Source organism: Nicotiana sylvestris, chromosome 3 (assembly GCF_000393655.2).
Source record: "Nicotiana sylvestris chromosome 3, ASM39365v2, whole genome shotgun sequence".
Lineage (NCBI taxonomy): Eukaryota > Viridiplantae > Streptophyta > Magnoliopsida > Solanales > Solanaceae > Nicotiana > Nicotiana sylvestris.
The window spans coordinates 187,051,160-187,074,523 of record NC_091059.1 but is presented as its reverse complement, the minus strand read 5'-3'; the positions used below and the strand labels follow the sequence as shown (position 1 = coordinate 187,074,523).

The following is a 23,364-nucleotide window of genomic DNA, read 5'->3' as shown; positions in this document are numbered from 1 at the left end:
ATTATTTTGGCTCATATAGTGCTTTTCCTCTTTTCAGAGACCAGCCTAAACGATTTTTGGAGTTAAATTAATTTAATTTAATATTCCACATTAAAAAATGCACACATTTCATTTAAAGAATTCAATCAAAGATTTCTTTCAAATTATTCTCATAATTCAAAAAAAGAATTAAATAATGAAATGTATAACCAATTATTCTACTGATCTTACATATTGAGTAATATTTTGTTTTTTAAAGGGAAAATTATACAGTATAACCGTTTCAAAAAATAATAGCTGATAAAAAATATTTCTTTGTACATTAATACATAATATACATGTATATTCAGACAAAATATAGGAGGAAGCACCTTTGGGGGCTCAGAGGGATAAAACCACAAATAATCCAACTGGAATGAAGGAATGAAAAACCCTTTTTGCGGGTAATAAAATGGCGGCAAGGGGCATGAATTTGAGCTTTATTGCCTCAATTGTGAAGGATGGGGAGAAAACTATTGAACTAAACAAGGAGGAAATAAAAAGAGAAAATGCTAAGTGGAGGCAAGCATTGATACTGTATGTGGTTGGTGATACCCCAACTATTGAAGTTCTTGAGAGGTTTATTTCGGTGCATTGGAACTTTTCCTCGAAACCAAAAGTGTTCTATCACAATGATGGGTAATTTGTAGTAAGGTTTAATTGTATTGGAGCTCTTGAGAGGTTTATTTCAGCGCATTGGAACTTTGCCTCGAAACCAAAAGTGTTCTATCACAATGATGGGTAATTTGTAGTGAGGTTCAATTGCATGAACGACATGGATGATGTACTTTACTGAAGTCTATACACAATCAGCAATAAGCCAATAATTATAAAGCTACGGACAGCTGAGTTTGATTTTCAGGCTGAAGTCCTACAAACTGTTCCAATATGGGCTAAACTCCCCAACCTTCCCCTAAGCTGTTGGGGAATGGATTCTCTGAGCAGAATTAGAAGTGGGTTAGGGGTTCCTCTATATGTTGATGAATGCACAACAAAAGTGGAACAGATTTCGCATGCTAGGATCTTGATTGAAATGGATGTTTCCAGAGAACTACCAGCTATGATCAAGGTGTTAGATCCAAATGGGAGGATATTTGAACAAGAAGTAGAGTATGATTGGGTACCAGCATACTGTCCTCATTGCTTGTAAGTTGGACATATGTGTAAACCAGTGCAAAAACATCCTCCAGCAACAGGTCCAAAGATAAGGAATACAAACCAAAAGCAAGCTTGGATAAAGAAGCCTGAGAAGACTGTGGATACACGGGTGGAAGCTACAAAAGGTGATCAACTAATACAAGTAGTGAAGTTAACCCATGCCACAAAGGATTCCAATCCAGCAGGGAAACCAACAACAGATCAATGGCAACTTGCAAGGAGAAATTTTTCTATGAAAGGAGTTCAGAATGTAGCTAAGCAGGTGGTGAATGTGTCAAATGGATTTAGTCCTCTTGGTGAGCATTATTCTCAGCACCTGGTGCGTAACCGTTTTGATGAGGGGAACAGAGGTCAGAGTAGTTGTAGTAAGGATCCTAGGGATTCAATCACTCCTTTTATCCTAACATGAATCTCATAACTTGGAATGTGAGAGGCTTGAACAAGACCTATAAGCAAAAGGAGTTCAGGTCGTTTATAAAGAATAACAATGTAGCAATTATAGTTGTTCTTGATCATAGGGTGAAAGAGCAAAATACCGCTAAAATAATTAGAAAAATTTCTAGAGGTTGGGGCTAGTACCATAACTATAACTTTAGCAATAGAGGTAGAATTTGGATCCTATAGGATCCAAACTAAATTAATTATAGTATGGTCAGTATGTGTGATCAATACATACATGGGGTGGTGACCATTCAGAGGCTGAATTTGATGTTCAATTTTACTGCCATTTATGAATTGCATACCATTGAGGACAGGAGGAAGATGTGGGATGATTTGAGATCACTGAACCATCTACAACTAGAGCCCTGGTTAGTCATGGGTGATTTTAATATCATCCTACATGTAGAGGATAGACATTGTGGAGCACCAGTTCAAGAGATGGGGATTAGAGATTTTAATGATTACCTATTGGATACTAGTATGAATAAAATAAGATACATTGGTAGGTGGTTTACATGGACGAATAGCCATGTATTCAGTAAAATTGATAGGGCCTTAGTCAGTGCTGAGTGGATGATCAGGTTCCCTCAAAAAGAGGTTATTGTCATGGACCCAAATCTTTCTGATCATTCTCCTCTATGTATAAAACTGGATGAGGAGATCTTTCAGGGGCCAAGAACTTTTAGATTTCTAAATTGCATAGCTAAGCACAATGATTTCCTGAAAGTTGTTAATGATGCGTGGCAAATACCTATGAGAGGAGGTTGGATGGATAGTGTGTGGATGAGGCTGAAAGGTATGAAAGAGGGGCTGAAGCAGATCAATACAAAGGAATTTAGAGGGGTAGATATGAGAATCAAGACCTTGAGGCAACAACTCACAGAGGTGCTAGTACAAATGAGGAGCCATAAGCACACCCCAACTTTCTTTGAACAGGAAAAAGATATCAAAATAGCTGGAGAAGTGGGATACCATAGAGGAAAACATCTTTAGGCAAAAGTCATGTGTTCAGTGGTTAAAATTGGAGGATTCAAATAATGTTTTTTTTCTTTGCAAACATGAAGAATAGGGTGACCCAAAATAAGATCAGGAATTTGATCAATGTAGATGGTGTTTTACTACAGACTCAAGAAGCCATTACTGAGGAAATTACTATATTTTACAAAAATTTATTGGGCTTAGCAGCGGCTCACTTGCCAGCTATCAATCCAAGTGTTATGAAGGAAGGTAGTATCTTGGATAGACAACACCAACTTTATCTTATAGCACCAGTCACCAATGGTGAGGTGGTTTAAGCTCTGAAGGGTATAAATGATTTAAAGGCATCGGGGTGCGATGGTTACAATGCTTTGTTCTTCAAAAGAGCTTGGCATTATTAAAGTTGTTTTGGAGTTTTTTTCATCAGGTTGCATGCATGAACATGTAAATTGCACCACTACTACTCTCATACCTAAAATAAAGAACCTTTCAAGAGTGTTGGAGTTCAGACCGATTTCATGTTACATTATACTCTACAAGTTGATCTCGAAGATTATAACACACAGATTACAACAAGTCATGGAGATGTTAGTTGATTCTAGCCAGTCTGCATTTGTGCCGGGAAGAGTGATTACTGACAACATTATCATGAGTCACGAATTGGTTAAAGGGTACGGAAAGAAAGGAATCTCGCCTAGATGTATGTTGAAGATTGATATGAGGAAAGCATACAACTCGGTGGAATGGCCTTTTCTGGAGCAAATTCTTACTAGCTTAAACTTTCCAGCAATATTTGTCAGATGGATAATGGTATGTGTTAGTACTGTTTCCTACTCAATTATTATCAATGGTGTACCTACTGCCCGATTCAAATCAAAGAAAGGGCTCAGGCAAGGGGATCCTTTGTCACCGTTTTTATTTGTTTTGGATATGGAATATTTGAACAGGCGATTGAAGACTTTGAGAAGGCAACCTGATTTTAATTTCTATCTGAAATGTGAGAAGCTGAAGATAACCCATCTTGGGTTTGTAGATGATTTATTATTTTTCTGTAGAGGAGACCCTATATCGGTTAGAAGGATGTTTGACTATTTTTAAGAGTTCTCCATAACCTCTAGTTTGTCTGCGAATGCTGAGAAAAGCTCCATTTATTTTGGAAGAGTATGTAGATAAGATCAAACTGCTATCTTGCAGACCTTAGGGTTCTTACAAGGGGAGTTGCCTTTCAGGTATTTGGGGATCCCACTGAGTACCAAAAAGACTAATGTGATGCAATTCAAACCATTGTTGGACATGATGCTTAGCAAAATCACATCATGGACTGTAAAATTCTTATCTTATGCTGGACGAGTGCAGGTGATAAAATTTGTATTATTTTCTATACAAATCTTCTGGTCGCAAGTTTTTGTCCTACCAAAGAAAGTCGTGCAATTGATTGAATCATTGTATAGAAGGTTCATGTGGACTGCTGGAGATGACATATCAAAGAAAGCATTAATTGCTTAGGACCGACTATGCTATCCAAAATCTGCTGGGGGTCTAGGACGACTTGATATATATGGTTGGAATAGAGATACCATATGCAAACATTTATGGAATGTGTGTGGGAAAAAGGACAAGCTTTGGATTCGATGGGTTCATGCCTACTACATCAAGTAAGGTAGGATATGGGATACAAAGGTTGATAAAGCTTCATGGGTGGTAAAAAAGATTTTGCATACAAAAACAGTATTTGAGCAAGCTAGATATAATAAAGATCAGGTAACTCAAATAACTATTTTCTCCACAAAAGAAGTGTACTGCAAGATTAGAGGGGACTTCCAAAAAAGTCGGTTGGAAGAGACTAATTTGCGACAATCCTGGGTCACCAAGGTGAGTCTTCATTCTTTACATTGTTGTCCATAGAACTACTTACCAAAGATAGGGTCGCAAAGTGGAGGCATGTTGATGACTTGAAATGCGCTCTGTGCAATAATGAAGATGAATCTATTGATCACTTGTTTTTCATTGACATTACTCTGCTACCATCTGGGACAAGATATAGATGTGGCAAGGGATTTATAGAAAGTCCATGGGGTGGCAGGAGAAGCTCTATTGGGCTGTGAGGTATGGGCAGGAGAAATCTACTGATGCAACTCTATATAGACTGACGTTGGCTTGCTGTTTATATTGTGTATGGCATGAGAGGAATACAAGATTGTTCCAACATAAGTGACGAACTGCTGAGATGCTGGAAAGGCAAGTTATTAAATATGTTCATTGTAGAGGAGCGAAGGTACCTAAATTGAATAGGAAGTTGGATAGTCTGAAATTTTACCCTTAGTATTGGGTAATAGTTGTCTTAGCGTGTAGGAGATGTAGTGATGGTTGTTGGCTTGGAACTGCATGTCCAAGTCTGCAATTTTTTTTATTTTATATATATATATTTTGAGCTGTACATATTATACTTGTTAAATAAAATTTAGTTACCAAAAAAATATATGTTATAATTAAAAGTATTGCAGTAAAATGTAAATAAGAAGAGATAGAAAAAAGGGAGAAGTGTTTTCTTCTTTCACTTTGGTGTATTTTTCCATTGCAATTACATGACCTTTTATAGGTATAAAAAGTAAAGATGATGGACATAAAGTAAGAAATTTAATCTTTAAGTTATTCACAACATGGGCATCCAATATAGTATCCAATGTAGTATCCAAAGTAGTATCCAATGTACAAACTATTCATAACACTCCCCTTTGGATGTCCATGTAAGATAATGTGCCTTATTAAAAACTTACAAAAAAAATATTGGGATGTCCATAGTTATTTATAATATGCATTGCTTGCTGTCTCATTAAAAACTTTACCAGGAAAACCCAGTGGGACAAAACCTTAGTTAAGTAAAAGAGTGCAGCGTGTAGTTACTCCCCCTGATGAAAAATCATTTAATGTCTCAAAGACGACGCATTCCAATCTTATATATCAGCTTTTCAAATATTGAGGTTGGTAACGCCTTAGTGAATAGATCAGCCAAATTATCACTTGAACAAACTTGTTGTACATCTATTTCACCATTCTTCTGAAGATCATGAGTGAAAAAAGAATTTCGGTGAAATGTGTTTTGTTCTATCTCCTTTGATATATCCTCCTTTCCATTGAGTTATGCATGCAGCATTGTCTTCATACAATATTATTGAAATATTCTCTTTCGAAAAAAACCCACATGTTTGCTGAATGTGTTGAGTTATAGATCTTAACCAAACACATTCTCGACTTGCTTCGTGAATGGCTATTATCTCTGCATGATTTGAAGAAGTAGCAACCATAGTTTGTTTTGTCGAACACCATGATATGGCTGTACCTCCACTTGTAACTAAATAGCTTGTCTGGGATCGACCTTTGTGTGGATCAGACAAATATCCTACATCTGCATAACCAATCAATGATGGCTTGGATTCATTTGAATAAAATAAACCCATATCAATGGTCCCTTGGAGGTATCTGAATATATGTTTAATACCATTCCAGTGTCTTTGTGTTGGCGAAGTACTAAATCTTGCCAATAAGCTTACTGAGAAAGCTATATCTGGTCGGGAATTATTGGCAAGATACATTAATGCCCCAATTGCACTAAGATATGGTACTTCGGCACCAAGAAGCTCTTCATCATTTTCATGAGGTCGGAATGGATCTTTCTTTATATCAAGTGATCTCACAACCATCGGGGTACTCAATGGATGTGCTTTATCCATATAGAATCGCTTTAAAATCTTTTCGGTGTATGTTGATTGATGGACAAATATTCCATCTTTCATATACTCAATTTGTAGACCAAGACAAAATTTTGTCTTTCCAAGATCTTTCATTTCAAATTCTTTCTTCAAACAGTCTACTGTTTTTGGAAGCTCCCCAGGAGTTCCAATGATATTTAAATCATCAACATACACGACGATTATAACAAATTCAGATCCAGACCTTTTTATAAAGACACAAGGACAAATTGGATCATTCTTGTACCCTTCTTTCAACAGGTATTCACTCAGGCGATTGTACCACATACGACCTGATTGTTTCAATCCGTATAAAGATTTCTGAAGCTTTATTGAACAAGTTTCTCGAAAACTTTTATATGCTTCTGGCACTTTAAATCCCTCAGGTACTTTCATAAAAATTTCGTTGTCTAATGATCCATACAAATAGGCTGTAACAACATCCATTAGATGCATATCAAGTTTTTCTTGCACTGCCATATTTATGAGATACCTGAAGGTGATAGCATCCACTACAGGAGAATATGTTTCCATATAATCAATTCCAGGCCTTTGGGAAAACCCTTGTACCACAAGTCGCGCTTTATATCTAATGACTTTATTTTTATTATTTTGTTTTCGCACAAAAACCCATTTATATCCTACTAGATTTATGTCTTCAGGTGTTCGAACTATAGGTCCGAAGACTTCACGTTTTCCAAGTGAAGTTAACTCTGCCTGGATAGTGTCTTTCCATTTTGGCCAATCATTTCTCTGTCTACATTCATTGACAGATTTTGGTTCAAGATCCTCATCTTGTTACATTATTTCAACAGCAACATTATAAGCAAAAATGTTATCGATAACAATATTATTTCGGTTCCATCTTTTCCCGGTTGAGACATAACTTATTGATATCTCTTCATTTTTATTATTTTCAGGTATCTGGACCTTTCCTAAGGTCTTATCATTTGTTACGTCTTGGGGCTCTTCTTGAGCCACTACCTCTGTGTTATGTTCACTTTGATCACTTGCTCCTTTTCTTCTTCGAGGATTTTTATCTTTAGAACCGATTGGTCTACCACGTTTCAAGCATGGCTTAGACTCATTTGCTTTAATTAATTGTCCTGCCGGGATATCAACTCGAATTGGAGCATTAACAGCTGGAATATGTGACTTAGTCACCCTTGGTAGATTAGTGAATACATCTGGCAATTGATTTGCAATATTTTATAAATGAATAATCTTTTGAACCTCTTGTCCACATTGATTTGTTCGAGGATATAAATGAGACAGTGATAATGCATTCCAATCTATCTTCTTTTCCAGCTGCTTATTTTCTCCCCCTAATGTTGGATATACTGATTCATCAAAATGGCAATCAGAAAATCTTGCCGTAAATAAATCTCCAGTCACCGGCTCTAGATATTTTATAATAGAAGGAGATTCATATCCAACATATATCCCCAACCTTCTTTGAGGACCCATCTTTGTGCGTTATGGTGGAGCAATTGGAACATATATCGCACAACCAAAGATCCTAAGATGGGAAATATTTGGCTCCTGACCAAAAGCCAATTGCAATGGGGAGACTTTATGATAACTTGTGGGCCTTATCCGCACAAGTGCTGCTGCGTGCAAAATAGCATGACCCCATACTGAAATGGGAAGTTTTGTTCTCATAAGCATTGGTCTAGCAATTAATTGGAGGCGTTTGATCAATGATTCTGCTAGACCATTTTGTGTATGAACATGAGCAACCGGATGCTCAATTGTTATCCCAGTTGAAATACAATAATCATTAAAGGCTTGGGATGTAAACTCACCAGCATTATCAAGACGAATTGTCTTAATTGCATAATCTGGAAATTGTGCTCTTAGCTTTATTATTTGAGCCAACAATCTCGCAAATGCCATATTGCGAGTTGATAGTAAGCACACATGTGACCATCTTGTAGATGCATCTACCAAAACCATATAATATTTGAATGGTCCACATGGAGGGTGAATGGGCCCACATATATCACCCTGTATACGTTCCAGAAATGCAGGGGATTCCATCCTAACTTTAATAGTTGATGGTCTAATAATTAATTTTCCTTGAGAACATGCAGCACAAGAGAATTCCTTAAATTGAAGAATCTTCTGATTCTTCATTGCATGTCCATGTGAATTCTCAATTATTTTACGCATCATATTAGAACCAGGATGGCCCAACCGGTCATGCCAAATAATAAAATTATCTTGATTAGTAAACTTCTCGTTTACTATGGCATGTGTTTCAATCCTGCTAATACTTGTGTAGTATAAGCCGGAGGAAAGAGCAGGTAACATTTCAAGCACATATTTCTTACCGGACATTATTGTAGTAATATAAAGATATTCAATCTTTTCATCATTTGTAGTCTCAATATGATAGCCATTTTGGCGAATATCTTTGAAACTTAATAAGTTTCTTTGAGATTTACTACAATATAGTGCTTCATCAATAGCCAAATTTGTTCCTCCTGGTAGTAATAAATTGGCTCTTCCAGAACCTTCAATTAATCTTGTACTACCGGATATTGTATTAACATTCGCTTCTTTCATTACCAAATAAGAGAAATATCTCTTATCTTTTAAAATAGTGTGTGTTGTAGCACTATCCAGAAGACATATATCATCTTTATTAATCTTGAGTCCAACTGAAGATTGGGAAATTTTCATATTCTTCATAAAAAAAACAAATAATACATCATAAGAAATATGAAAGACAAGCGGGAAAAAAAACATTAAGAAATACATTAGGAATGTAGAAACTAGCAACACATAATGCATTAGGAAAATACACTCAAGAAAAATAAACTAGTTGCAAACATAAAAATAACAACTTTTATAGCTTCATTCCCCAGTAAGATGATTAGTTCTTCAGTCAATATCCTCAAAGAAGTCTCCAACTTCTAAATGAGTAATATTTGTTAGGCCTTCAAAATCATCATCTTTATATGCAAGATGTGCCTTAGAATCATATTTATTTGAGGGACCTGCTTCATCATCATTATTTTGAAAGGTCAAGTGTGCCTCCACATTATTTTCTTTTTTCTTGAGGGAGGCTTGATAAAGTTTGACAAAATGTTCTGGCGTACGACAAATGCGTGCCCAATGACCTCTCATACCACATCGGTGACACATACTAGCTTTACCTTTTGAATGATTAATTTGAGAACCCTTATTGTTCTCCAATTTATTTCCACCATAATGACGATAATTGTTTCGCCCCCTGCCACGTCCACGTTTACGACCATGTCCACGACCACGGTAATTATTTTGTTTTCTTTCAAACTTATCATATGTTGCTACAGCATTCACTTCCGGAAATGGAGCTGACCCAGTGGGACGGGCTTCATGATTTTTCATTAATAGAGTATTATTCTGCTCAGCCACAAGTAGGCATGTGATTAACTCAGAATATTTCTTAAAACCTTTTTCACGGTATTGTTGTTGTAGCACCACATTTGAAGCGTGAAAAGTAGAAAATATTTTTTCCAATAAGTCCTCATCTGTGATAGTGTCTCCACATAATTTTAATAGAGAACTTACTTTAAAGATAGCAGAATTATACTCACTTACGGTTTTAAAGTCTTGCAACCTTAAATGTATCCACTCATACCGAGCTTTCGGTAATACCGTAAGTTTTAGGTGGTCATATCGATCCTTCAAATTAATCCATAATTCAAGTGGATCTTTTACGGTTAAATATTCAGTTTTTAACCCTTCATGTAGATGATGACGAAGGAAAATCATGGCCTTCGCTTTATCCTGATTTGATGCTTCATTTCCTTGTATAATAGTATTTCCAAGACCTTTAGCGTCAAGGTGAATTTCAGCATCAAGAACCCATGATAAATAGTTCCTTCCGGTGATGTCAAGTGCCACAAATTCAAGTTTTGATAAATTTGACATAGTGAAAATTATCATAAAAGATGAATAAGTTAGAGAAATAATTATAATAATAAACAATTAATGAAAACAAAACGATTAAGGTAAAAGAAATGAAAATAGAGCTATATCATGTTAACAATCTACTATTTCATTTTATTCTTGCCATAAAGTAGAAATTACATACTTGTTTCATTTCACTTTATATTATTGATATATATGTGTTAATAGAATTGAACGTGACTAACATTATTTATATGTTCCAATAAATATAAAGTAATTAAAAAATTATTGCTTGTCAATTCATTTCTCACAGTTCTTCAAAATGCCTTAAAGATATGTTTTGATCCAGGGAGTCCATGACATTAGTGCATAGCTAGTTTGATGACTTTGAGGTCCTCTAAGAGTTGAGCACGGAAGGAAATAGTTATTTAATCACTGCAATGTACTTAAACTATTTAAGATGCCCAAACGCACAAGTAATCTGTAAACAGTGAGCATATGATATGTACTGCCATAAATAAGATGATTATAATGATACATATCTTAATAAAATATGGCTCAACTTAGCGGGAGTTAAGAACAAAATTAGAGCTTCGTACTGATAACGTGTTATAAAATAAAAGTAATGCAGTAAAATGTAAATAAGAAGAGATAGAAAGAAGGGAGAAGTGTTTTCTTCTTTCACTTTGGTGTATTTTTCCAGTGCAATTACATGGCCTTTTATAGGCATAAAAAGTAAAGATGATGGACATAAAATAAGAAATTTAATCTTTAAGTTATTCACAACATGTGCATCCAATGTAGTATCCAAAGTAGTATCCAATGTACAAACTATTCATAACAATATACATATTTTATCATATATTTAGCTAGAAAAGATAATTATTTTAGGCCGACGGGCCAAATGTGTAACTTACACTACAAATGTTGGTATATGAGCTCTGTGGTTCCAGTCCACGTTGGATTTGAAGGCCCAACATGTTATGGATCAGGTTTATAGCCCGTTTGGCCAAGCTTATTTTTGGCCAAAAGTGTTTTTGTTTTGCCAAAAGTACTTTTGACCAAGCTTTTGGAAAGAAAAAAAGTGCTTTTGAGGAGAAACATAAGCAGTTTTGGAGAAGCAGAAAAAAGTAGCTTCTCTCCAAAAACACTTTTTTGAGAAGCACTTTTGAGAAAAATACACTTAGAAGCAGTTTTTTAAAGCTTGGCCAAACACTAATTGCTACTCAGAAGTGCTTTTCAAATTAATTAGCAAAATAGAAACTGCTTCTCACCAAAAGTACTTTTGAGAAAAGCACTTTTAAAAAAAGTACTTCTCAAAATAAGCTGATTTTTACAGTTTGGCCAAATGAGCTATTAGACGTTTAGTTATCACATATGGCTGATGGACTGAAATAGCTAGAGTACAAGATATAAGGCACTGAAAGGTTGCATACATTTCCTTTAGTGTGGTTAGTGGTGGTAAAATTGATTGAAAAAATAGTTATCTACCCATATTATTCATTAAAAATGTGTTGATAATGAACTTCTTAAAAACGGTTCCAATATAGATAAGAACCATACTACACACTTAGAAAATGAATAACCAAATGGATAGCTAATAGATTAAAATTTTACGTTTGTAAAACCTTAGATGCGTTCTTCATATTTGAGAGAGTAAGAATTCTCTGATCATATTCAAGAAGCCTTGGATAATATGAATATTCATACTATCCGTCGATTAATTCATTTTTATCCGTATTAAATATGAGTCTGTCCTGATAATTTATTCGTTTTTGCATTACTCATTTTCGACTCGCTCATATTCGACCCAACCCGCACGTTTGCTATCCCCAAGTGTGGTGTTGGATCGGCTATACTTGCATTTTCAATAATACTGATAACAGTCATTGAGGCTACGCATGACTTTATCAAAGCCGTAGTAAGATCTTGGGCTTACTCTTCCCTGTATGAAATTCTTTACAAAGCATTTGATTTTTTTCCAGCATGAAAAACATGTTTGCAAAAGTTTAATTCAAATCTTTTGAGTTTTACGAAAATAAAATTAAATCAAAAGCGGACATGATTTCATTTTAAAGAAAATTTTAAAAGTTTGGGTATTTGTGAGTAAAAATCATAATTTCACTTGAACTGCTATTTATTTACACCAATATTTTAAAATTTCAACAGTATTTATATATTGAAGTTCAATATTTACAAATGTTGATGTTCTATATAATAGCTACAAATATTGAAGTTTAACCGTTAGTGTTTGAAATAGTGAAATACAAGTGTTTAATATTAACGAATGAGAAAATTACCGGCAAGCTAGGTGCAAGCAACCATCACGTTTTTTCAAAATAGATCTTGCACTTGGGATGAAATCTTTTTTGCTTATTTACCAAAGACGTATCATATTCTCTTATAATTTTTTTTTATAATTTATAACTAATTTCTTTTAATTAACTTAGTAGACTTCAGAAGTAACTACATTTCCATATGTAAATGCCTGTTTTTTTTTTGGGTTGGGTTGGGTTGGGGGGGGGGGGATTATAAACGGTTAAATAAAGAGTAAGGAGAACACTATAATTGAAAAGAGTGAACGCAGAATTAAAATCAGCAAGGACACCAAGAATATTCAACTTAATTACCGATTAAAAAGAAAAACAGAAGTTTTAAAAGGAAGCAAATAAACTCTAAAAGGAATAACAATATTCCCGATCAATTGCAATACTTGACGAGTTCAGAACGGGCCAACAGTAGTCGTCGAAAGCAATAGTATGTATGTAGGAATACTTGGACCAAAGTGTCTTTTTTAAGATCGCGGACAAACATGTCCCAAGCTGTGGTCTAATCCACAGCCATAGCAAAACTCATGGCCGCACCTGCATGCAACAAAGCAAAATTTTCTCAATTTGAACATACATACCAAGTCCAAAAAGAAAAATAATTGTCACCACTAAAACTTACTCTCCATTTCATTTTATATGTAATTTCTTTTTAATTTGCTCCTAATTTTAAAAGTTTTATTTGGTAATTATAACCTTAATATTTCATTTTACCTCTAACAACATGTTCTTGTAGCAAATACAAAAGAATGGAGCAAGTAATAAGTGCTTAAGATTACCCGCAAGTTATGTGTAAACAGCCATCACGTTTTTCAACATAGATTTTGCACTTGGGACATCTGCGCCATTTCTTGTTCTTGGCAAACTCCGTCAGCATCACATCTAATTCCTTCCCTTTCTCTTTTCTGCCCAAACGCTGGAACTCTTTGCAATCCAATCCCCTATGCCACGAGACATTGCACTGAGCACAGAACAATCGATGGCAATTTGGACACTCAAATTCTGTTACATTCTCGCTCCCATCGTCCACCAACATAGCTGCACAATCTTTATAAGGACAATAAAATTTCTGTGAACCCAAAATCAAAGATTCGCACAAAGAATTCTCCCATCTATCAAACACTTCTTTAGGAACAATTTCTCGCCAAAATTGTGGTTTAATTATGCCTTTACAAGCAATATTTGGGCACTTGATAACACTAATATTTTCTTGTATTTTGCTAGCAACATATTTGCTGATACAGAGTACACAAAAAGAATGTGAGCAATAAGAGCTGTTTCCGAACATTTCATTTATGGGTTTATTTACCATACAAATCATACATAAATTTCCAGAAGATTCTCCGATTTCCGTCTTGACGCTCTTAAACTTATTATATAAAGAAATGGTGGCTGCGGACATTAAGGCCTCTTGCAATTGCAACTCCTCTGCATATTTTTCATCTGAAATGGGGAACAATTGTTCCTCATCATGCAATGCTGAGAAGTAGAATTCGTCCACATATGCAACAGAGTCTTTGGCCGCCATCTGTTGATTCTGAGTTGCAGTTTAGTTTCCATTTTTCGTCGCTCTTCTCCACCTTAATATAGAGATATGAATTTCATGGGGAATCTGAAAAGCCTGAGGCGAAACGATTTCCTATGCTACCTTATTGAAAATCTAAAAAGACATTCAATTTTAAAATGCAACCTATTTTTGCTATTTCATTCAAAGAATGTGAAGTCTAGTTAAGTGAATTTATTTAGGAGATTACTATATGTTTATCGAAGCAATACTTCAATTATTACTAACTAGACTAGATGCATATAATAATGCGTCTGTTTTTCTTTTTTCCTTCTCATTTTGGACGGCGTTGTTCTAGTTCTGGCCATGTTATCACTTCAAGTTATAATCATTCATCACATATTTGCAACTTGATACGTTTAACATTCCGTTACGTTAATCGTCAAACTAAACGTTATATTGTTGTTGCAACAATTACAAAACGACACTTTTCAGGTTTCTAGTCAAAGAGGCCAAAAAATAAAAATAGCTAATTTCGCCGACCGGGCTACAAAATGTCACGTCCTCTCAAGGTAAAATTTATTGGCGCTCGATATTTGTATCAAATTAATTAATTTAATTACCATAAGCACAGTTAAGAAGTTAATAAAAAATATATAGGTGTTAAATATGTGTTTGAAGCCGACGTCTTCACTACAGAAGTTGACACGAGCGTGATTTCTGTCCGCCGAAACCAGCCTGCACGGCAGGCAAGTCACTCATTTGACTTTAGCCTTCTCACAACACTTTGCCAAAATTACAACAATTTTGGACTTAGAATATTTCAGGCAGCTTTCAACATAGTAAGTTTAGAAATGATTTAGGCAACGAAATTTAGTAAATGCAGGAGAAAATTAACAAGAACACAAGGCATAATTATAGGAAACTTTTTTCCCAACTTTGTATTTAACTCGAGCATACAAAGAAACTCAAACTTGAAGTACAATGCCGTGTACAAGAAGATCACTCTTGACCCTCTGATTTTCTCACAAGACTACTCTTAGCCTTAGACGTTTTCACTCTTGAAAACAGACTTAAACATGCACTCATACACGTTTTTTCTCTCCTCCCCACAAGCATAAGGATGCTGCCCATTTATAACACATTAGACAACCCCTTTGCCTTACACTTGTCGCACTTAGGCTTAGATATTTGTCTCACACAACTCACTATTTTAGCCTGGTGTAGTTGACATTCCCCAACTACTAGTATCATGTAAGATCATGCTAATAATAATGGAAATATGGCCCCAAAAACGTGCTAACACTTCTGCCAGCTTTTAGTAAAAGCCAACTGCTTCCCATGTGCACAGCATGACGTGCCGCGTAACCGCCCTTGACTTGGTCAATGTGAAGCTTGCTGCCCATGTCCGTGCCTTGGCTTGAATCATGCGCCTATGCCTTGTACTCAGGTGCATTGTAGCCGCATTTTGCCCATGCCATTGCCCACGCACATGGCCCTTTTCTGCACCCCAATGTCATGACAAGTCTGTCTTGCGCACTGTCTTCCGTTGCACATAGCCTGCCTTTGCCACTTCGTTTTTGCCTTGCCTTGGCATCACTGTCTCATGCCTTGATGCCTTTTCCATGATCAAGTGTTACCCTCAGCCCGCATCTCTTTGTCAAGCCCTTGCCAAACTGCCTTGTTTCCGTCAAAATTTTGGCCATCACTTGTCCGTTTTCCTTTTTGCCTTGGTGCTTACTCGTGCACCTTAGCTTTGCAACACTCTTACTGCCTATGACAATACGCTCGTTGTCAAGAAGCCCAAAGGCGGAGGGCTAACAGAAGCCTATATCACCCCCTGCATTCTCAGTAGTCAGGTCATGACGTGTCTTTAAGAAAATGCTATAGAAGAAATGAAAAATAGGAAAAATTAATGAAAACTTGTTGGTTGACTTCGTAATTATGCGTACGTATATATTGGCTAGGACAAAATTAGAAGGCAAAAGCCAATGTCCCATGTTTCTATAATATTTTAATCTTTACTGTGTTTGCCGTCCAATAGATCCCACGTGCCATAAAACAGAATAAATTATCCAGTGGGCCATAATAAGCTGTAGAAATAACTTTGGGTCCCCTTTTATCTATAATTGCCTGAACGTGGAAATGGTGTACTAGTAACTCAAAAGTAAATAAGTAATTAGTCAAAAACAACTCAAACGTGGTAATGAAAATGTTGACTTACGCATTTTCGTATAAGTGATAATTCTTTGTTCTCATGTGATGGAAGAAGAATTAGCGTGTCGACAATCCAGGACTTAAATTCTTTGGGTTCAATTTTAGAAATTTTTAGTATAGAATTCATTATATATTTAAAGTTATGGGTATATATGTACTATTTTGTAATTTTAATGAATTTTTACATATAAATATTTACTCAACGTCGAAAGTTATGGGGTCAATTGAATCCGTCGACAATGCACTACATCCGCCCCTGCGTGTCGCAAGTTAGGCCTAATCGCTGCTGCATATGCTATCAAGCTTTACAAACACAACGTCCCAACTAAAAAAGGTTCAAAAGCTAATTAAGTAGAAAGATAAACTGAAATTCGTAAGCTAATTTTCATATGTGTGCTGATATATTACTTCTTTAATTTCTTGAGTGCTATATGTATATGATCCACTCTTAATGTGTTAAGTATTCCAAAGTTAGTAATTTCTACTGACTAAGAAATTTTGATAGGAACCACATATTTCCAACAACCAAGATAGATATTTTTCGTATGAAATAAATATAAGATCTTTTTTCTTTAATTTATAAATGGTTTGTTGGCCCAAATGAAGGTTCGTTTTGAAGATTGACAAAGGAAGCTCAGGCATGAACCAGGTCTATCCCTCAGGTGCACAAAACATGGCAGATTCGAGCATGTGAGATGCACATGAAGGAGATAAGCTTAACTTGGTGTATTTAATATTTCCTGATCGAAAAGGTTGCATAATTGATAAGGAGAAGGACTCCTTACTTAAAGAGAATATTATCCAAGATAGGGAAGGAGTTAGAAGTTGAGATCAACTAGAACTCTTCCACCAAGGAAGAATTGCATTAGAACTCTAGTTATTTCTTCATCTACTAACTCTATAAATTGCAGGATGTTCTCTCACATTACAGGTGTTGCACAAAAACGTAGAAGTTAAACGTGAATTGAGAGCAAAATAGCAAGGTTTTTTGCAAGTAGTTCGTGTGTAAATTCAAGTGTGCAAACTTGAAGCTACATGAACCATCTCCATAAAGAGTTTTATGTGTCTTTCTTTATTTCTAGTTCAATTATAGTAGGTATTCTATATTGTACCTTTCAGCTTTATCTAGAAGCAATTATAATAGGTACTTTGAGTATTCAAGTTAGAGTTAACTTGAAATTGTCGCAACAGTTAGAGGCTGGTTGCTACAACGGGATTAGAGGTAATCCTTAGGTTTACAAAGAGTTTTGTAAATGTTGTTTTGGCTCAGTGATTTAGTGAAGTGTTGGGAAAAATCCTACTGAGTAGTAGGTCGTGGTTTTTTCATCTTTTTGAGCCGGGTGTTTTCCACGTAAAAATACATGTGTTCTTTACTTTCTACATTTATTATTCCACAACAGTAGTAGAAGGAACACATAGAAGAACCAGGTCCTTCCATAATCAGTTTTAGCAAAAAATTGGTCACCACGCAAATCACCCCCTTTTGTGTGGTATTGAAGTCTAAAACATCAATTGATATCAGAATAGATTATCCTTAAAGAGGCTGACACCTTAGGAACAAATCTAGATGAGCGCACCACCTGGAAACTGGGAAGGGCAATTCACTGATAGGCCTCCACTCTTTAATGGCCAGTACTACTCTTTGTGGAAAAATAGGATGAGAGATCACATCATCGGAGAAGACTATCAGCTATGGAACATTGTCACTAATGGTCACTTGGCTACCATGAAGAAGAATACTGAAGGAGTAGATGTGCCAAAAACAAGAGCTGACTGCAATATTGAGGACTTGGGGAAATGAGAAAAGAATGCTAAGGCCAAGAAATGGCTTGTGTGTGGACTTGGTCCAGACGAGTACAGTAGAATTCAAAGCTGTACCACTGCTAAGGAAATCTAGGACACTTTGCAAGTGGCTCATAAAGGAACACCTCAAGTGAAGAGGTCCAAAGGAACATTGTTGTATTCTCAATATGAGAATTTCACCATGAACGAAGGGAAAACCGTCCAGGAGATGTATACTAGGTTCACCACACTGACAAATAAACTTAAGTCTCTTGGAAAGGTTATTCTTGAAGAAGACAAAGTTGAGAAGATTTTGACAAGGGTTCTGTCAGTCTCTTGGGAAAGAAAAATCATTGCTATTCAGAAATCAAAGAACATTGCCACTCTTAAGTTAGATGAGCTAATTGGAAATCTCATTGCCTATGAACTTAGAAGACAAACCATGAAGATGGATGCACCCAAGAAGGAAAGGATCTTGACACTCAGAATCATTGAAGGTGCTGATCTAGAGGATGATGAAATGACCATGATCACAAAGGACTTCAAGAAGTATCTAATGAGAGGAAAAGATCCTTCAAGAAGTGGAAGCTACAGCAAACTAAGGGTTCCTGAAAAACAAACCAATGATGGGTTTTACAAGTGTGGGAAGACTAATCACCCCATCAAAAATTGCCCTCCATAGAAAATTGAATGGAAGAAGGAAAAAGCTGAACGAAGGAACAGGAAGAAGAAACAGGTTCAACCCAAGAAGAATAAAAGATCAACGAATGGTATGGTTGCTTCATAGGGAGAAAGCTCAGATGAGGACTCAGAGGGTGAAGATAGAGATGAACAAGCACTTATGGCAATTGACGAATCTGAAGAGGAATCTGAGGTAAGTATAATTCATCTCAAAGACAAGATTAAATTTTTATCTAAAGAAAGGCTATCTGAATTACTCCTGGATTTCATTGATGAATCTGAGGATTTAAACAATGAAAAAGAACAACTGTCTAAGGAGTGTGTGATTTTGAAAGTTATGTGCAAAAATCTGGAACTTAGGGCTAGTGAAAGTGATAGTGAAAATCCTAAGTTAAAGAGCCAGGTTCATGAACTTGACACCGCTATCCTAGAGCTTACATATGAAAATCTAAAATTGAAATTAGGAACTGGTAAAAAGAAAGCTGATCACACACAACTCACTTTAGAAGAAATGTAGGAAAAATGAAAGATGAGTTGTACAAAAGAGATGAGCAGATAAGAGTCCTAAAGGAGGATCTGAGCAAGGTCAAGCATGAGCTAGATAGAACCTGTAAATAGAATAGGTCCTCTGATGCACTTTCATGGCTGCACGAACACCATAGTAGAAACAAGAGAGGACTTGGCTACGAGACCCCTGCACCTAAGTGAGATCCCAAAAGCAAGTACCTCACACTTTCTGAGAACAAAATTTGCACACATTGTGGTAAAACTGGTCACTATGAAAGTGAATGTATTGAAAAAGAAAAGGCTAGTCAGAAGAATAAAGAATTTGTTCAAGGGAAAAATAGGCTGTCAGGTTGGGCTAAAAAGAATCTGATTCACCCGTTTGCCTATAGAAAGGGACCCAAACTAGTTTGGGTTCCTAAGACTAACCACTGATTTTCTTTTGCGGGTCCAAGTGAAGGGGAGTAACCAAATATGGTACATGGATAGTGGCTGCTCAAGGCATATGACAGGAAGCAAAAACCAGTTCCTTTCACTTGAGGACCTCAAATGAGGTAATGTCTTCTTTGGAAATAAGAAGAAAGGTGAGAGCATTGGGGTTGGAAAGGTAGGTAAGACTGATTTTCACTCTATCGAGAATGTTTACTTGATAGATGGCCTAATATATAGCCTAATCATTGTATCACAATTGTGTGATAGAGGTAACTTGGTAGCATTCACCTCTACCAAATGTTTTGTGATAAATTTTACCATTGACAAGATTATTTTGCAGGGAAAAAGAGTAAATAATATTTACATTGTAGATCTGTCCACACTTTAAGAAAATAAACTCACTTGTTTAAGTGTGTTGGATAATGATCCCCTCCTTTTGGCACAAAAGACTTGGACATGCCAGTCTAAGTCAACTTAACAAACTAGTCATTGTAAGCACGTGATTTTTGACCTTCCCCGAGAATTTTCACATGTTTAGCGTGAATATGTGAAATTGAGTCTAGTACAGCTATTTTAACTATTTTTACTTTATTTCGTTGCAAAAAGAAAATTTCAAAAATATATATATAAATTTTAGTTTATGTATTTCTCATAAACTTGAAAAATACAAAAATTGCACTTTATTTTTATACCTTGTATAATTTCAAAAAAATACAAAAATAATAATTCTATTAAAGTTTTATAGTCATTTTAACTTTGAAAAATACAAAAATATTACCTCATATTTTATCTTAATATTTAAAACGAAAATTACAAAAAAAAATAGTTTCATTAATATTTTGTAGCTATTTTAAATCTTGAAAAAATATTCAAAAAAGATATAGTTTTGTTTAAATACTAGTCTTATTTTTGGTAGTTATTTTGCTTACATAGGACTAGTTAAGCAACATGTTCCTATTTCTCGGGTCCTGGCAAAGGAATAATATTCGGGTTTAAACTACCCGATTTTAGGCCTAATTTTCAGACCTAGCCCATAATAAACCGTGTCCAGGACACGTGGGGAACCCCACCACACGTGGGGGACATATGCCTCGAACCCCACCACGCGTGGGGCTCATTTTTCTGGGCAGAGACTATACAAATACACGGACAAAACTTTGAAAAGGGGGACTGAAAAATTTTCGGAAGGGATTTTTTTTTGAAAAAAAAAGGGGGGCAACGGACTTTTGGGATTTTGGTCAGGAAAAAAGAAAAAACGGAAAAAATTCCTTTTGCTCACTGTTCATCTTCTTCTTCACAAAGAAGAAGAAGAGAAAACCCTACCGGACACCACCACCCCGTCACTTCCCCCTCGCCGGAACACCACCATTAAACCCCCCCGTCACCTCCACGCCATAACCATCACCCCAACCAGTCGGACCTCCCTTCCCCAACGCCTCAACACCACTGCCCACACCCCCTACTGTCCGAACGACCAAAAAACCAGCTGCGACATTCACTCCTTCGCACCCGTCGACCATCGTTCGCCATCGTCTTCCTCATCTCGCAACCAGTCCGTCGACCACTGCTCAAACGATCATACTCCACCGTCGTCGTCGCTGCCCCCGACCCACTGTCCGAACGCCATAACAACCAACAAAGACAACCTCCATCACGAACCAGTCGCACCTCCGTCAACCACCATTGCCATCCGCCACGAGCTCCAGCTCCACCCAAACCAGTCCGGCAAGTAGCATCGTCAAAACGTCAGTAGCCCTCCACTCCCTCACGTCCACGACCAACAGCTTCACTCCCTCATCGTCAAACAACCTCTCCTCCTCAGCCAACAAACCCTACTGCTCGTCAACCCTACTGCTGTCACCATTGTTGCGTTGTTCGAGCAGCAGCCACTGCTGCTGTGGTTCGGGTTCATCACTGCCCGTCGACGCTATGTCCAAACCACCAGCCCCCGGCCATTTCTTCTCCCTCGTCGTAACAAAAAAAAATTAGTCCGACGATCCTCCATTGAATCCGGCCCTCGCTGCTGTTCCGTTCAGCTCCCCCACGCCCAAATGACCGCCTGGAAAAGTCAGTTGTAGCCATGACTCATTGTTAGTCCGTTCGTGTTCGAGTTTCTGGCGCGAGCTATTCCGTCCGAGCTTCGATAACCTTTTCTATGGTTTCCCGGTCGCGGTTGTTCGTTGAAGTCGATGTTGAGGTTCGGTCCATGGCTCCATGCATTTCTGTTTATTCAGGTTAGTTAAGCCTCGATGTATTGGATTAAAGAAATTTTACGTTCAATGTTTGAAGTTGCAATATATCAATTGATATGATAATTTTCTGCTTATGTTTTACCGTATGCATTTTAGTTCATTTTTGTGTTATGTTATTATTGATTACTTGATGTCATTTGATTTAGTTGTATCAGTAGTCCCAAGATTAGTATTGTTATTATTTACGTTCAATGTGTTATGTTATTATTGTCTTAGTTTATTTGGACAAAATTAGTATTAGTACCTGTTGTTACTACGCCCGAAACACTCATTCGCCTAACTTCTTTTATTAAATCTTGACAAGTTATGAGATTTTAGTTGTACGGAGGCCGTAAGTTTTAGTATTGTTAAAGGCGTAGAAATGGCATCCTTTAAAAATAAATAAATAATTACAAAAAAAAAATGAATAAAAATAATAATAATAAAAATAAAATGAGACGAGCCTCGCCAAATAAAAGGGACAAATTGCGGGGCCCTCACAAAGTATATGTATTAAATGCTTAGATTCCGGGATGGGTCGTTTAGCAAATTTCACGGCCCTACCCCAAAATAGTAATGCGCTAGTTGTTTTAGGCGCGCCTTTAATAATGTTATCTCCCTAAGCTCGGGTGCACATTTATGTGACCCAAATCCAAATCTCAACGAAGTCGAAATATGTCTCTAGTCACGGGCGCATTGATTGTGGCGTGGCCCGAGATGCATTTCCATGACGTTGCAAATTCTTTAAAAAATAAGAATGAGATGAGCCTCGCCGAATAAAAATACAAATTGCGGGGCCCTCAGTAAATACTTGTTTAAAATTACTTAGAATTCAGGAGGGTCGTTTAGCGAATTTCGCGGCCTCCGCAAAATAATAACGCGATAGTCTCTTTAGGCGCGTGTTTAATAATTTACTTTCTTAAGCTCGGGTGCGCATTTCATGCGACCCAAATCCAAATCCTAAAACATCAAATAAAATATGTTTCGGATTGTGGGTGCATTTCGTGTGACACAGTCCAAAGATATATTTTAAGCGATGTTCACATTCTTATAAAAACAATAATAATAAAGCGGTTAAAAGATAAATTTGCACATAAGTTCATATTATATTAAAAATCAGATAAATAAGCCAAATATAACAGTTGAGCGACCGTGCTAGAACCACGGAACTCGGGAATGCCTAACACCTTCTCCCGGGTTAACAGAATTCCTTATCTAGATTTCTGGTATGCAGACTGTAATATAGAGTCATTCTTTTCCTCGATTCGGGATTAAAACTGGTGACTTGGGACACCCTAAATCTCCCAAGTGGCGACTCTGAAATAAACAAATAAATCCCGTTTCGATTGTCCTTTAATTGGAAAAAACTCCCCTGCGCCCCGCGGGCGCGGAAAAAGGAGGTGTGACAGCTCTGGCGACTCTGCTGGGGATTCAGAAACCCA

The 23,364-nt window shown here is 36.6% G+C and overlaps 3 protein-coding genes across 3 annotated transcripts; 2 read left to right on the top strand and 1 right to left on the bottom strand.

Moving 5' to 3' along the window:
• The first annotated feature begins 430 nt into the window (after nt 1-430).
• LOC138888482 (uncharacterized) lies at nt 431-1,168 on the top strand. Its single transcript, XM_070170351.1, has 2 exons — nt 431-657; nt 817-1,168. The coding sequence occupies exons 1-2, from the start codon at nt 431-433 to the stop codon at nt 1,166-1,168; spliced, it is 579 nt and encodes a 192-aa protein (XP_070026452.1).
• A 665-nt stretch (nt 1,169-1,833) lies between these two features.
• On the top strand, nt 1,834-2,610 carry LOC138888481 (uncharacterized). Its single transcript, XM_070170350.1, has one exon. It carries the CDS (start codon nt 1,834-1,836, stop codon nt 2,608-2,610), a length of 777 nt encoding a protein of 258 aa, XP_070026451.1.
• A 10,280-nt stretch (nt 2,611-12,890) lies between these two features.
• LOC104233833 (E3 ubiquitin-protein ligase RSL1) lies at nt 12,891-14,161 on the bottom strand. The gene is made up of 2 exons (XM_009787287.1): nt 13,351-14,161; nt 12,891-13,108 (listed from the first exon to the last, which is right to left on the bottom strand). Exons 1-2 carry the CDS (start codon nt 14,097-14,099, stop codon nt 13,039-13,041), a joined length of 819 nt encoding a protein of 272 aa, XP_009785589.1. The 5' UTR covers nt 14,100-14,161; the 3' UTR covers nt 12,891-13,038.
• Between the last annotated feature and the right edge of the window lie 9,203 nt (nt 14,162-23,364).